General features: G+C 39.9%; 1 protein-coding gene across 50 annotated transcripts in view; it reads right to left on the minus strand.

The window, feature by feature from the left end:
• The window catches only part of SNX13 (sorting nexin 13), a 139,387-nt gene that overhangs the window by 61,695 nt on the left and 63,345 nt on the right, over positions 1-14,347 (minus strand). For 24 of the 50 annotated variants that reach the window (XM_070059605.2, XM_089315184.1, XM_070059591.2 and 21 more), the window contains 3 exons: positions 5,181-5,302; positions 4,988-5,089; positions 3,364-3,452 (listed from right to left, as the gene is read on the minus strand). In XM_070059605.2, coding sequence (XP_069915706.1) covers positions 3,364-3,452; positions 4,988-5,089; positions 5,181-5,302 — 313 coding nt within the window. Of the gene's footprint in view, positions 1-3,363; positions 3,453-4,892; positions 5,111-5,180; positions 5,303-14,347 lie in introns of all 50 variants that reach the window. The other 26 variants (XM_089315183.1, XM_051853221.3, XM_051853209.3 and 23 more) reach the window with 2 other exon arrangements.

Here is a 14,347-nt window from a genome sequence, read left to right on the forward strand (position 1 = left end):
ACTCTAAGAACCCCCACTTCTTCTTCTTTTTTTTTTTTAAGATTTATTTATTTTTGAAAGACAGAGTTAGAGAGGCAGTGACAGAGAGAGAGGTCTTCCATCCGCTGGTTCACTCCTCAGACAGCTGCAATGACCAGAGCAGTGCTGATCCAAAATCAGGAGCCAAGTGCTTCTTCCAGGTCTCCCACGTGGATGCAGGGGCCCAATGACTTGGCCCATCTTCTACTGCCCTCCCAGGCCATAGCAGAGAGTTGGATCAGAAGAGGAGCAGCCAGGACTAGAACAGGTACCCATATGGGATACTGGTGCTTTAGGCCAGGGCATTAACCCACTGCGCTACAGTGCCGGCCCCAGAACCCCAATTTCTAGAAAACAGCACCAACTACCACATATGGGTCCCAAATTACAGAAAGTCACCAAAGCCATGATTCTTCAACTAAATAAAACTCAGCAATGAAAAGAAAGTAAGGCAATTAAAACTCCAATTACCTCAAATACCACATTTTGTGCAACCTATACAACAGATCCATACAAAGGAAGAACTCTTTCATCTGTTATTTGATCTAAGCAAGATGTATTCCAGAAAACTGTGTTTAATTACTGATAAAAGACAAAGAGCATCTTTTGAGTAAAGGGGAAAACAAACTGATTTGCTGAATGCACTAATCAACAATCATCCTAATCCCATTAAATTCAACCCAAATAGAATTGAAATGCTGACATAAAAGAGAAACCTACAGCAATCCTACTTACTGTAAACAACAGCCTCATTTAATAGTTTCATCATCAGTAATGTGTAACATGGGTAGCAAGAGGATTTCCTCTTGCATTAGACTGTGATTTAGTACCTGCTATGTCCCAGGTACTGTGTTAACCACTAAGTATATGAGTATGATAAATGCTAATATGATCCCTGCTTTTCATGGAATTTAAGTTCACTTGGGATAAGAGACATCAAGTTAAGTAAATAGAAAAACCCAATGATCACTTTAAAACACTGTGAAGGAAAATAAGTGGGGAAGGCCCACAGTGACGGGACCATGAGGGCCTGGAGAGCAGGTGCTTAGGGAGGCATCTCTGAGAAAACGACAGCAAATGAGGATGCTGACAACGAATAAAATTTAGCCAAAGAGAAAAAAAGAGGAATCATTCTATCAGAGGAACAAAGTGTATGAGACAGCCTTAAGGTGGGAAGAAGAAGGGCACTTCTGGAAAGAAAGCCAGAGTCACATCAGTCACAGCGACTGCTGACAAAGACTGTGTCCTTGACCAAACTCCTATCAGGCTCCTTTGAACCCTCCTCCCGATGAGGACTTGCTTTGGGCTTCCATGTCTGTTCATCATCCCATGGCAGTTTCAGCAAGAAGCCTACCAATGAAGTTCAGCTAGAACCTCCCAACCCTGATTGCATATCAAATGGATCAAATGCCTCGTGCCCCACCCACAGTGTCTGACCATGCTGGCCTGCCTTCTCCAACGATCCTGATAAGTCCACAAAGCCAGAGCTCCCCTTAATCCTGACCTCTTGGTCATCTTCCATCCACTGATCCCCAATCTGCTCCTTGGCTACAAACCTCCACCTCTCTCTTGTATTTGGAACAAGACTCAGTTCTACACTGAAATCTCTAACTCGAGTTTTCTTTGACACTACATGAATGCTGCAGAGGTTTAACAAAGTCTTGTAACACAGGGCCTTGTATGACTGGGAAAGGACTTGGGATTTGAAACATCTGATGCTCATACCACTTCCAAGAATGGAGAGAAGACTAAAAGGCAGGCAGCATATGGAGGCAAGAGTAAGACTTCCATTGCAAACATGAAGTTTAAAAGGCCTATGAGTCACTCGACTGGTGATTTTCAGTGGGTAGTGGGTTCAGAGTACTCTGCAGCTCAAAAGAATTCTGTATCAAAGTTACAAATTTAGAACTCATTTGCTTAAAGCAAAGAAACTGATGATCAAGAAGAAGGCCTAGGACCAAAAAACTTGAAAATTTCAAAGTGAAGCAGAATAGGAGTGAAGGTATACAGAGATAACTAAAATAAAGACCAAAGGAGGCCAGCACCGCGGCTCACTAGGCTAATCCTCCGCCTTGCGGCGCCAGCACACCGGGTTCTAGTCCCGGTCGGGGCGCCAGATTCTGTCCCGGTTGCCCCTCTTCCAGGCCAGCTCTCTGCTGTGGCCAGGGAGTGCAGTGGAGGATGGCCCAAGTCCTTGGAAGACCAGGATAATCACCTGGCTCCTGCCATTGGATCAGCGCGGTGCGCCAGCCGCAGCGGCCACTGGAGCGTGAACCAACAGCAAAGGAAGACCTTTCTCTCTCTCTCTCTCTCTCTATCCGCTCTGCCTGTAAAAAAAAAAAAGACCAAAGGAGGAAAAAAAAAAAATGAGAAGACAGCAATACAACAGAGAAGCAAAGAAAAAAGTTTCAAGAAGGAAAACATGGCAAGTAATAAGAAACACTGCAGAGCTATTCCAGAGAGGGTTGTCTATAGGACCACACAGGTAGACTCTTGACCTGAAACCTGTGCCGTAACTGGTATCTTCATTCTGTGGCAGATGTTAATCTGGTGATAAACATTCCTTGTTTATAATATAACTATATATATAACTATATATATAACTATAACTATATATATATATAACTATAACCGCCTAGCTCTAAATAAGGCAGTTCTCAAAGTCAGTAGTCAGGGCACTTGAACTCGTTCTCCAACCATTTTCAAAGTAATACTAAAGTATTACTATCCATCTCTTCACTCACATTATCTTAGGAGCCTGACAAGCGGCATTTTCAAGAGGTAGCACGGGGGCTGGCGCTGTGGCATAATGGGTAAAGCCGCCACCTGCAGTGCTGGTATTACATATGGGCACTGTTTCTAGTCCTGGCTGCTCCACTTCCAATCCAGCTATGGCCTGGAAAAGTGCAGAAGATGGCCCAAATCCTTGGGCCCCTGCACCCAAGCAGGAGACTCGGAGGAAGCTCCTGGCTCCTGGCTTCAGATCAGTGTAGCTCCAACCACTGGGGCCATCTGGGGAGTGAACTATCAGATGCAAGACTTCTCTACCTCTGCCTCTCTGTAAATTCTGCTTTTCAAATAAATAATCTTAAAAAAAAAAAAAGTAGTGTGATGGCATCACAAATCAGCTCGTAACGGAATGCATACTTATGTCTTTGTGTGCTTTAGAAACTTCTGTTTTAATTTACAACACATAAATCTTACAGAGAAAATCCATATAAATCTAAGTCCTTTGGGGTCTTCAGTAATTTTCAAGAACGCAACACAGTCTTGTGACCACCATTTTTGAGAACTACTGTTCTTAAGGTTTTCTACAGCCTTCACTCTGTGAAAGTTTAAGCTTACCCTGACAAAGTATCGCATGATCTTGTTCTGGAAATCTCCAGGAGGTAGTAATAAGTACAACAAGACTTCACACAAATCCCTTAGGAATCCTAAAAACAGAAAAAGTTACTGTAATAATGTTAGAAAATCTAAAGTCTCCATCTACTGTGGATCACAAAAGATCAGTAACAAGCAGTTTCCTGATAATACTGGCTTATAACTTCAACAATTAGTACACATCAGTACTCATTAAAAACTGCTTCACTTCCAAATAGTAAGTATTGATTAGTTAAAATAGCATTTTTAAAAATTCCATTGTTTTAACTGATTTTTAAATTGCATCAGAAACTTCAATTTCAAAAGTGTTTTTTCCCAAAATAGTTTTCAATGTACTATATATTTTAAACTTCCACCAAATATTAATTACTTTTGCATATATAAGTTATCTATACATTCAAAAATACACATGTAATTCTTTCAAGAGAAATCTCCACTCTCTTAACAGGTTTTAACACAAGAAAAAGAGTATGCTTTTCTAGTAGCTATAAATATTATATAAATAATATATATAAAAGAAGTAGATATAGGCCGGCACCGCGGCTCACTAGGCTAATCCTCCACCTGCGGCGCCAGCTCCGCATGTTCTAGTCCCGGTTGGGGTGCCAGATTCTGTCCTGGTTGCTGCTTTTCCAGTCTAGCTCTCTGCTGTGGCCCGGGAAGGCAGTGGAGGATGGCCCAAGTGCTTGGGCCCTGCACCTGCATGGGAGACCGGGAGGAAGCACCTGGCTCCTGGCTTCAGATTGGTGCAGTGCTCCGGCCATGGCAGCCATTTGGGGGGTGAACCAACGGAAGGAAGACCTTTCTCTCTGTCTCTCTCTCTCACTGTCTAACTCTGCCTGTCCAAAAAAAGTAGATATAATGATGTCTGGGATATACATCTACTTATATTTAGTGATTTCATATCAGTGCTAATGAACAGGCAATTAAAAACTGAAAGGTACAATAAATTTCAAATGGAAGCAGGAAAAAGGGAGAATTAAAGTGAATAATTTAATTCAGCGCATTTTTTAAATTAAAAAAAAAAAATTCCACAACCAGAAATGCTTCTCTATAGTTGTTCCTATGCTGATACTTCCTAAGAACATAATTAAATAAACAACCTTACTAATTTAAAAATGTGCCACTTAGCAAAAAGTCAATAGCTTGTAAAACTGGGAAAAGACATCTTCAACTAAAATCTGCCTGGCCTACCTTCCCACAAAGGAACGATAACTCCATTTAAACCTATAAATTTAATTCAAAATTGTTATAACTATTCCCTTGGAAAATATTTTCAAGTAACACATGTGCTATTGAAGAAGAAATAGTGAATTCAAGGATAAAAGAAACTATTATCATTCATAAGATGTAATTTTCAATTATAAAATGTTTGTGCTTGCTGTAATTTAAAAGACAGGTTAATTTTTAAAGATAAGCTTTAAAAAAACAGGAATCTAGAAATATTTTTTAAGAGTCAACAAATAAAATAAATATTGTCTTTACTATGTTACCTGTCCTATGTAAGAATAATTTCACCCTTAGATTTGCTCTGTTAACTTGTCTCTATTCAGTTACTAGTCTCAAAAGAGTACAGTGAAAAGAAAACCTTCTTCATCTTTGGGAGAAGTGCACACTAGGTCACGGCAAACTTCCTTCTCCATTTCCACTTCAACTTCAAAGAAGGTATCTACAAGATCTTCTGCTGTACCTGCACAAAGACAGGAACCATCTGAGATATGCAAAATGATAAAGGGATTCAGATTTCTAAATCTAAATTTCAAACAGAATAACACCATTACCTTTTACTTGATCATCTTTTTCTGTTACTTTCTGTTGAGCCTTTCTGAATACTCGTAGGTGTGTGCCAAAATCATCTACAATTCGTGTAGTAAAATAAGGTTGCCAGTCTATTTCTTTTGACCTTATAGAAAACATATTACATCAAAGCATTATATACTTTATAAAAAATATAAACTTATTTTAATAAGCACCAACAAGTAGCATGATTATGACAGATGGCAAATTTATCTATGCTGTGATTTTGTTCAGCACTCTATTCTATAATATCCAAAATCCATCAAATATACTCCACCAAGTCTTTTATCAATATTTAACAACAATAATAATTAATAATAATAAATATAAATTTATATTATATTATATAAAGTATATAAATGTAAATAATAAATAATATTTAGCAATATTATTTGAATCTTAGGATAGGAAAAGAAATTAATTTTTTATAATTAAATCTGAAATGAGTCTGACACCACAACTATTATCATTCAAATTCTCAGCCCAGACAAAAGCAAACAGGGATTCGCAATGTCTCTTGCTTGCTTTTAATGACGTTTCAGACATTTCTTGGTTTCTTCTGAAGCCTTTCTGAGAATTCTCTACATTCTTCTCTTTAGTTACACAATCCAATAGTTCTAAATCAAATACCTTTGGTACGAGCTGACTGGTTTCTGTTTGGATATACCAGCACTTTAAAATATGGCCATTAAGAAATTATTAACAAATGGTTACAAATGGGATAAATAGTATGCATATAAAAGCCTTCAAAACACCCATGAGAAAGGTGATCTCTAATTTCATGACATTATCTAAGTACTCTATCTCAAAAGCAACGGAACTCTTAAAAAAACAGTTAATTCAATACACCAATGAAACAGACAGCAACTGCAACAGATAATGCAAAAAGCAATTTACCTCTCTCCTTGGATTGAGTTTTATTTTGATAATCTGAAATATTTTTCCAATGCTGCTTTTCTTAAAACAGCACTAAAATTAATTCACTCTTTGATGAACATGCCAAGTAAATAAAAGACAAGGAGACTATTTACTCAGATGCTGGGCTATGGAGAAACCAAAACTCTATCCCATAGTTCCTGTGGTAATTACCCACACATTAACAATGAAAAAACTAGTGAAGTTCTTGACTTTCTGAGAGAAAACTCTTTAAGGCAGTAGATGATGGCCCAAGTCCCCTGCTACCCATGTGAGAAAACCAGAGGGAGTCCCTGGCTACCCACTTCGGCCTTGCACAGCACTGGCTATTGGAAAAATTTGAGAAGTGAATCAACTGATGGAAGACTAATAAATCGTTTGCGCTCTCTCTCTCTCAACCTCTTTTTTTCTCTAACACTAGCTCACTTGATCCATTAAGGTTCATTCTAAAAAATTTAGAAGAAAACAATATATAATCTTTCAAGTTATATCTGTTCCATCTTGTAGTATAATGTAATTTCATTTACTGACCCTTTCAAACAAACTAATTTTTTACCAATTTTGGAAGGCATTTTGAACCCATTTCATACCCATTTTAGAGGACTATAGATTTTCAGAATGAATGAAATCGTCTATCAAGGCAAATATATAAAAACTACTTGAACTTTTAAATACAGATTTTTTAATATAGAAATATGCTGCATGTAGAATGTCCTACTTGAATCATTCCTATTGACTAGATGCAAACAGAAGATAAATCTCAATACAAAGGAACTTTGCTAAATTATAAAGAAAAACAGTACATTGGTTCTTATAAGTTAGAATATATACAAACATTTCGTAATATCTGTCTTAAACTTAAAAACTTGTTTATGACATTTATTTTCTTAAATTTTAGTGTATAACAAATATGTAAAAAATGGACTGTAAATGTTAAATTTTAAAAACATTCATTTATATGACACATTTCCTTCTACTGTTTCCACTATACACCTTTCTATGAGAGCTCTTAATAATCAATTATTGTTAAAGTATGTCCACAAAGCTTTTTATTTTACATATTCCCTCCTGATTCCTATTTTAGTGACACCATCTGAGTTATTGCACAGTGGGTGCTGTTACACTTTCATTTTATTAGTAGTTATAAGCTATTATTTCTTGAATTTAAAAATAAGACAGCATATTTCACACAGGATCAAAATAACAAGTCACATAATCAGTCCTAACCTGGAAACACAAGGTTTACAGCAGGTCCCTGAAACACATATCATGATAGCATAGTTTCAAGAAAGATGATTAACCAGGAACGCAAAAGAGCAGTCAGGTTTTCATTAAAACACAGAAACAAAGCAAAATAATAAAGTATACTTTTCTGAACATAACTTTTACATATCAGCCTCTCTATCTATAAAGTCACCATCGTACTTCTATGTCTCCCTTCTATTCCATGTTCCACAGAGCAGTTAGAATTATCTTTTTTAAAAAGATGCTGCTTGGGATTCCTATGTCCTACTACTGGAGTGTCTTGGTCTGTGTCCCAGCTATGTTTCCTCTTCCAGCTTCCTGCTAACAGCAGCAATGGCTCAAGTAGTTGGGTCCCTGAACCCACACGGGAGACACAGATGGAGAATCAGGCTCCTGGCTTCAGCATGACCCAGCCCTGACTATTGTGGCCTTTGGGAAATAAACCCAGGGAATGGAAAAATTTCCATCCCCTCTCCCCTTCTCAAATAAATAAAAATAAAAATATATATACAAAATGATAGTACAAAAAGACCTTTCAAAACCTCTCAACAATTCCCCATTATTCTTAGAGCTAAGCATTCTCCAGATCTTGCTTATCCATGCCCTTCTTATTTCTTCACTGTTTATTTCCTCCTCTTCCCGTCTCTGTTCTGTGCACCCAGAGGCATTCCTCTTTGTTCGCTCTTTAAACATGCCCCTTCTGATTTCTGTGCTTCTGGACAAACCACTCCTTCTCCCAAGTCTGCTTGCCCTCCCTCCAAAAACTTCCCTTCCCCACATTCACATGACAACTCCCCGTACTCTTTGGGGTTCATCTAAAGTAGTCTCCACTATTTCCTCAGACTAGGTCTGGTTCTTTGAATACACATTTCAGTAGCACCAAACTTTTCACATCTTGTAGCTGTTATAAAATAAAAAATCTCTAGGCTTCGTTTTTTTCCAACTATTGGACTCTGTTTTATTCAGTCACATCTCTGGTAGCTAAGTAACGCCCTGAACACTGAAGGCGCATGATACAGATTGATACACTGACTCCTCTTCCAGAGTCAGAGCACTGGGAACAGGTGCTTGAAGAGGAGCCACTGAGGCACAGTTACTCTTTATTTCTTCTTGAAAGAGAACATGTACCGAGAACCTCCCCTTGCCCGTCACTTAACACCAGTTCTTTAAAAAAGCAGGCAATATCCCAAATAAGTGGGCTGAGATGATTAGATTTAATAAATTGCTTCACTCATTCTATCTATTCTAAGGGGTTCAATCAGTAACACAAGCAACAACAAAATCAATTAAGTATTTCTGCAAAGAGCATTGGACCGGCACAGATACCCTTGACCAGAGTAAAAGAACTACCTACAGAATTCAGCAACTCATATCTAAAAGAACTACCTACAGAATTCAGCAAGTCATACCCTTGACCAGAGTAAAAGAACTACCTACAGAATTCAGCAAGTCGTATCACTTTCCAGGCTTTGTTTTCTCTATGTACACTTACAGCCTTCAGTCTGTGATTTATATTAACTAAATAAATGCACACACACACAATATGTAAAACTGGTAAAGGGTCAGTTGATAAATCTAAATATTTGATTAAAAGGTGACTAAGATCCTTGACTAACGTTCTGTTCAGTGGTATTACCGTGACCTTTCTCTTTTAGGTTTTGAGTCCAGCATCCTTTGTGACCACACAGAATATGTAATATAAAAGCTTCAAATAAACTTTATTATTAATCCTACATTAAGACTTCTACTTAGAAAAACACTGAATCAGAGGAGTAATTTAATCCCAAAGAAAATAAAACTCTAAATAGCAATGTCACCAACTTAAAAATAATTCCCCCAAGGGCAAGCTCTGTGGTGCACAGCCATTGCTTGCAAAGACAGCATTGCAGATGGAAGCACTGAGTAGAGCCCCAGCTACTCTACTCCCAACCCAGCTCCAGGCTGATACACTTGGGAATGCAGCAGAGGATGGCCCAAATACTTATGCCCTGCCAACCATAGGAGAGACTTCAAGGAAGTTCCAGGCTCCTGGTTTCCATCTGGACCAGTCCTGGCCAATGCAGCCATTTGGGGAGTTAACCAGTGGATGGAAGACATTCATTCACGCTCTCTCTCTCTGCTTTTCAAATAAATAAATAAATCTTAACAAACAAACAAAAAAAGCAAAAGTAAACAAAAACAATACCCCCAAAATAGAAATAAAAATGTGGTGTGGTTTGAGTGTTTTGGGAGGAAGCATGAGCGAAAACAAATCAGGTTAGTATCAACCTGGCCAAAGAACCTTATTACACAGTTGGTGAGATCAAAGTTTTGTAAAACAAATCAGGGTCCTAACTTTCAGTTCTCTCTACTCCACCTTAAAAACGAAACGAAACCTCCCTCATTCACAAAAGTTAGACGGAAATGGTGTGGGTGGGGGAGCGGAGTATTGTGGCACAAGAGGTTAAGGTGCTGCTTTGGGATGCCCACACCCACATCAGGGTACCTGGTCTGAGTCCTGCTCTTCTGCACTTCAATTCACCTTCCTACTAATGTGCCGAAGAGGCAGAGGATGATGGCTCAGCTGCTTGAGTTCTTGCTACCTACATGTATGTGGGGGATCCAGACGAGTTCCTGACTCCAGCCTGGCCCAGCCCTAGCTGTTGCAGCCATCTGGGCAGCGAACCAGCCAACAGAAAATTTATCTCTGTCTCTCATTATCACCTGGTCTTTCAAATACATCTTGTTTTTGTTTCAGGTTTACTTTTTTATTCTAATGCTTTAACGAAGTCAAAGATCCAGATGTTCTGAAGAACTTGGGTCTCAACAATTTATAGAGAAGCACTCGTAAAGCACAGACAGCATTCCAAGGACTGGGGATGAGAATAAGAGTTGAAAGCATTTAATCAAACTGCAGTAAGAGGAAAAAATAACCTGGAGCCATGTGTTTACCCTCAGAAGTATAACATTAAATCATGTGATCCCTGTTAAACATAAGAGTGGGAATAAGAGAGGGAAGAGATGTATAATTCGGGGCATGCTCGGGCTGACTTGCCCCAATTGGTAGAGTTGGAAACATACCAGGGGATTCCAATTCAATCCCATCAAGGTGGCATGTGCCAATACCATCTCACTATTCCAAGTGATCAATTTCAGTTCACAATTGATCATAATGAAAGGACTAAGAGTCAAAGGGAGCACATAAACAAGTCTAGTATCTGCTAACACTAACCGATAGAATAAATAAAGGGGAGAGTGATCCAACATGGGAAGTGAGATACTCAGCAGACTCATAGAATGGCGGATGTCCTAAATAGCACTCTGGCCTCAGAATCAGCCCTAAAGGCACTCGGATCTGGCTGAAAAGCCCATGAGAGTATTTCAGGCATGGAAAGCCAAGACACTCTGGCAAAAAGATCTCTGTGAGTGAGATCCCAGTGGAAAGAACAGGTCTTCAAAGAAGGAGGTGCCTTTCTCTGAAGGGAGGAGAGAACCTCCACTTTGACTATGACCGTGTCTAAACAAGATAAGAGTCGGAGAACTCAGAGGGCTTCCATAGCCTTGGAAACTCATGACTGGTGCATAGGGAGATTACTGATGCCATAAACAGGAGTGTCAATTTGTAAAGTCAACAACAGGAGTCACTGTGCACTTACTCCTCATGTAGGATCTCTGTCCTTAATGTGCTGTACACTGAGGCTTAATGCTATAACGAGTACTCAAACAGTATATTTCACTTTGTGTTTCTATGGGGGTGCAAACGATTGAAATCTTTACTTAATGTACACTAAACTGATCTGCTGTAAAAAAAAAAAAGGAAATTATCAATTCCCAACTTGACTCTCACTGGGATTAAACATGACAATAGGTCTGATCTGATTTCATCATCATTTAAAAAAAATCATCTATTATTTTTCACTTTATGTTTCTGTATGGGGAGCAAACTGTTGAAATCCTTACTTAAGGTATACTAAGCTGATCTTCTGTATATTAAGATAATCGAAAATGAATCTTGATGTGAATGGAAGGGGAAAGGGAGTGGGAAAGGGGAGGGTTGTGGGTGGGAGGGACGGTATGGGGGGGGAAGCCATTGTAACCCATGAGTCGTACTTTGGAAATTTATATTCATTAAATAAAAGATAAAAAAAAAAAAAAACAGGGGGCCAGCACTGTGGTATAGCAAGTAAAGCCAGAGCCTGTAGTGCCAGCATCCAATATGGGTGCCAGTTCAAGTCCTGGCTGCTCCTCTTCTGATCCAGCTCTCTGCTATGGCCTAGGAAAAGCAGTGGAAGATGGGCCCAAGTCCTTGGACTCCTGCACCCATGTGGGAGACCCAGAAGAAACTACTGGCTCCTGGCTTCAGACTGGCGTGGCTCCAGCCATTGCAGCCAATTGGGAAGTGAACCAGCAAATGGAAGACCTCTCTCTCCCTCTCTCTCTCTCTCTCTCTGCCTCTCCTTCTCTCTGTAACTTTCAAATAAATACATTAATTAAAAAAAAAAAAAAAAGAGGAAGGGGGTTAGCACTGTGACAGAGGCACAGTGTATAAAGGTATAAAGCAGCCGCCTGCAGCCAGCATCTCCTATGGCAGCTGCTGGTTCGAATCCCAGCTGTTCCACTTCTGATCCAACTCTCTGCTATGGCCTGGGAAAGCAGTAGAAGATGGCCCAAGTCCTTGGGCCCCTGCACCTATGTGGGAGATTCAGAAAAAACTCCTGGCTCTGGATTGGCCCAGTCCAGCTATTGTGGCCACTTTGGGAGTGAACCAGCAGTTGGAAGACTTCCCTCCCTCCCTCTCTCTCTCTCTCTGCTTCTGCATCTCTGTAACTCTACCTTTCAAATAAATAAATCTTCAAAAAAAAAAAAAATAGTTTGCAGTTCTTGCAGTCAGCTTTGGAAGTTTTAAAATGGCAAGGAATATAAAATGGCTAAGGCTGGTGTCTGTGGTGCAGCAGGTTAAGCCATAGCCTACAACACTGGCATCCCATATGGGTGCCAGTTTAAGTCCTGGCCACTCTCCCTATGATCTAGCTCCCTGCTGCTGGGCCTGAGAAAGCACTGGAAGATGGAACCAAGTACATGGTTCCCTGCCATCTACATGGGAGACAAGGACGAAGCTCCCAGTTTTGGCCTGATGAGCCCTGGCCATTATGGATATTTGCAGAGTAAATTAGTGGTAGCTGGAAGATATCTCTCTCTCTCTCTCTCTCTCTCTCTCTCTCTCTCTCTCTATCTATCTTTGTGTCTATCCCTCTCTCTGACTATGCCTTTCCAATAATAGTAAATAAATCTTTTTTAAAAAAATACAAAATAACAAAAAATTTAAAACTTTGATGTTGCAAATGTCCACTACCTGAATTATGTTTGTATTTCCAATGAGTCTAGGAATATACCATTTATTTTTCTTATTTCTATAGCAAAAAGTAAGTATAACAAGAGATGAAACTTTAAGAACACACACCTATCATCCCAGAAAAACTGATACTATTTGTATCATAGCCAGCAAATCCTAGGACTTACATGTCTGTACCTCTTCCCTATACACTTCACGACACAGCACAGCAGCACTATGGAAACATGTCACTTCCCAAAGCAAAAGCAAGGTCCTGTTCACTTGAATCTCCTGTGGTCTTTACCACACCATCCTCTATGCCCTTCCTAGAACGCAGCCCCCGCTCTTCTGCTGCAGTCCTCACATGCCCTTCACCCCTACCTATCCTAAGAAAAACCCACTCTCTTTTCTTTTCAAGATTTATTTATTTGAAAGGCTGAGTGAAAGAAAGGGAGTGAGGGAGATCTTCTATCTGCTAGCTCACTCCCCAAATGGCCACAAGCAGCCAGGCACACGCCAAGCCAAAGCCAGGAGCCTAGAACTCCATTTTGGTGTCCCACGTGGGTGTCGGGCCCAGCCCATGTTTGGGCTTGGGTTATCTTCCACTACCTTCCCAGGTACATTAGGAGGGTAGATGGGAAGGTAGATGGAAAAGTGGAGCAGCTGGGACTCGAACCATCACTTGTGAATCGGATGCCAGCATGGTAAGTGGTGGCTTAACCCCAATATACCAATTCTTTAAGACCAGCTGCAGTCGCAACCCACACAAGATCTCCATAAGTTACCCTCACCCATTCCCACTCTATGCAGTGAATTGCTCTCAGTAGCACACAAATGACTACTTCATTTCTATTTTAAGTGCTTTAACTTTGTCCACCCCATCTGCCTGCCTCCCACACAAAAAAATAAAAAAGATACGACTGATCAAAGAATCTACCCACATAACCCAAGAACACAGTAACAATGATAACGACAAAGTTAACATTTATTGAACACATCCTATGTACCAGATGATTGAGGCACAGAAAATCAAAGAATCTGTTAAAAATGCCTTTTTGGTTCACCACTACTTTACAAAATGCTTCATTCATATGGTCTCATTTATTCCTCACAACTTGAGCTCACTACCAAGTATCAGCATTACTATTTTACAAAAATTTTCTTTGGGATACATTTGTAACATCATGGTGATGGGGCAGAACTATAAATCTTTTCACCTTTTACCCAGACTATCTTATGTCAGGAAATCTTATTTAAAGAGAAATTAAAATACATGGGTTATCGGGCTGGCACTGTGGCACAGCAGATAAAGTTGCTACCTGCCATACTGGCATCCCATATGAATGCTGATTTGAGTCCCAGTAGCTCCACTTCCAATACAGCTCCCTGCCAATGTGCCAGGGAAAGCAACAGACAGTCCAAATGCTTCGGTCCCTGTACCCACGTGGGAGACTTGGAAGAAGCTCCTGGCTCCTGGCTTTGGACTGGCCCAGCCCTGGCCATTGCAGCTATTTGGGGTGTGAACCAGTGGATGGAACACTTCTCTCTCTGCCTCTGCCTCTCCCTCTCTGTAGCTCCACCTTTAAAATAAACAAATAAATCTTTAAAAAAAAGTGAGTCATCAAGGATTCATCCCCTAAAGCTCCAGTTTCCTTCATTCCTAGGGTCTGCAGAAAAAGA

This window comes from Oryctolagus cuniculus, chromosome 16, assembly GCF_051225735.1.
Source record: "Oryctolagus cuniculus isolate XC-2025 breed Fujian yellow rabbit chromosome 16, ASM5122573v1, whole genome shotgun sequence".
In the NCBI taxonomy this organism is placed as follows: Eukaryota; Metazoa; Chordata; class Mammalia; order Lagomorpha; family Leporidae; genus Oryctolagus; species Oryctolagus cuniculus.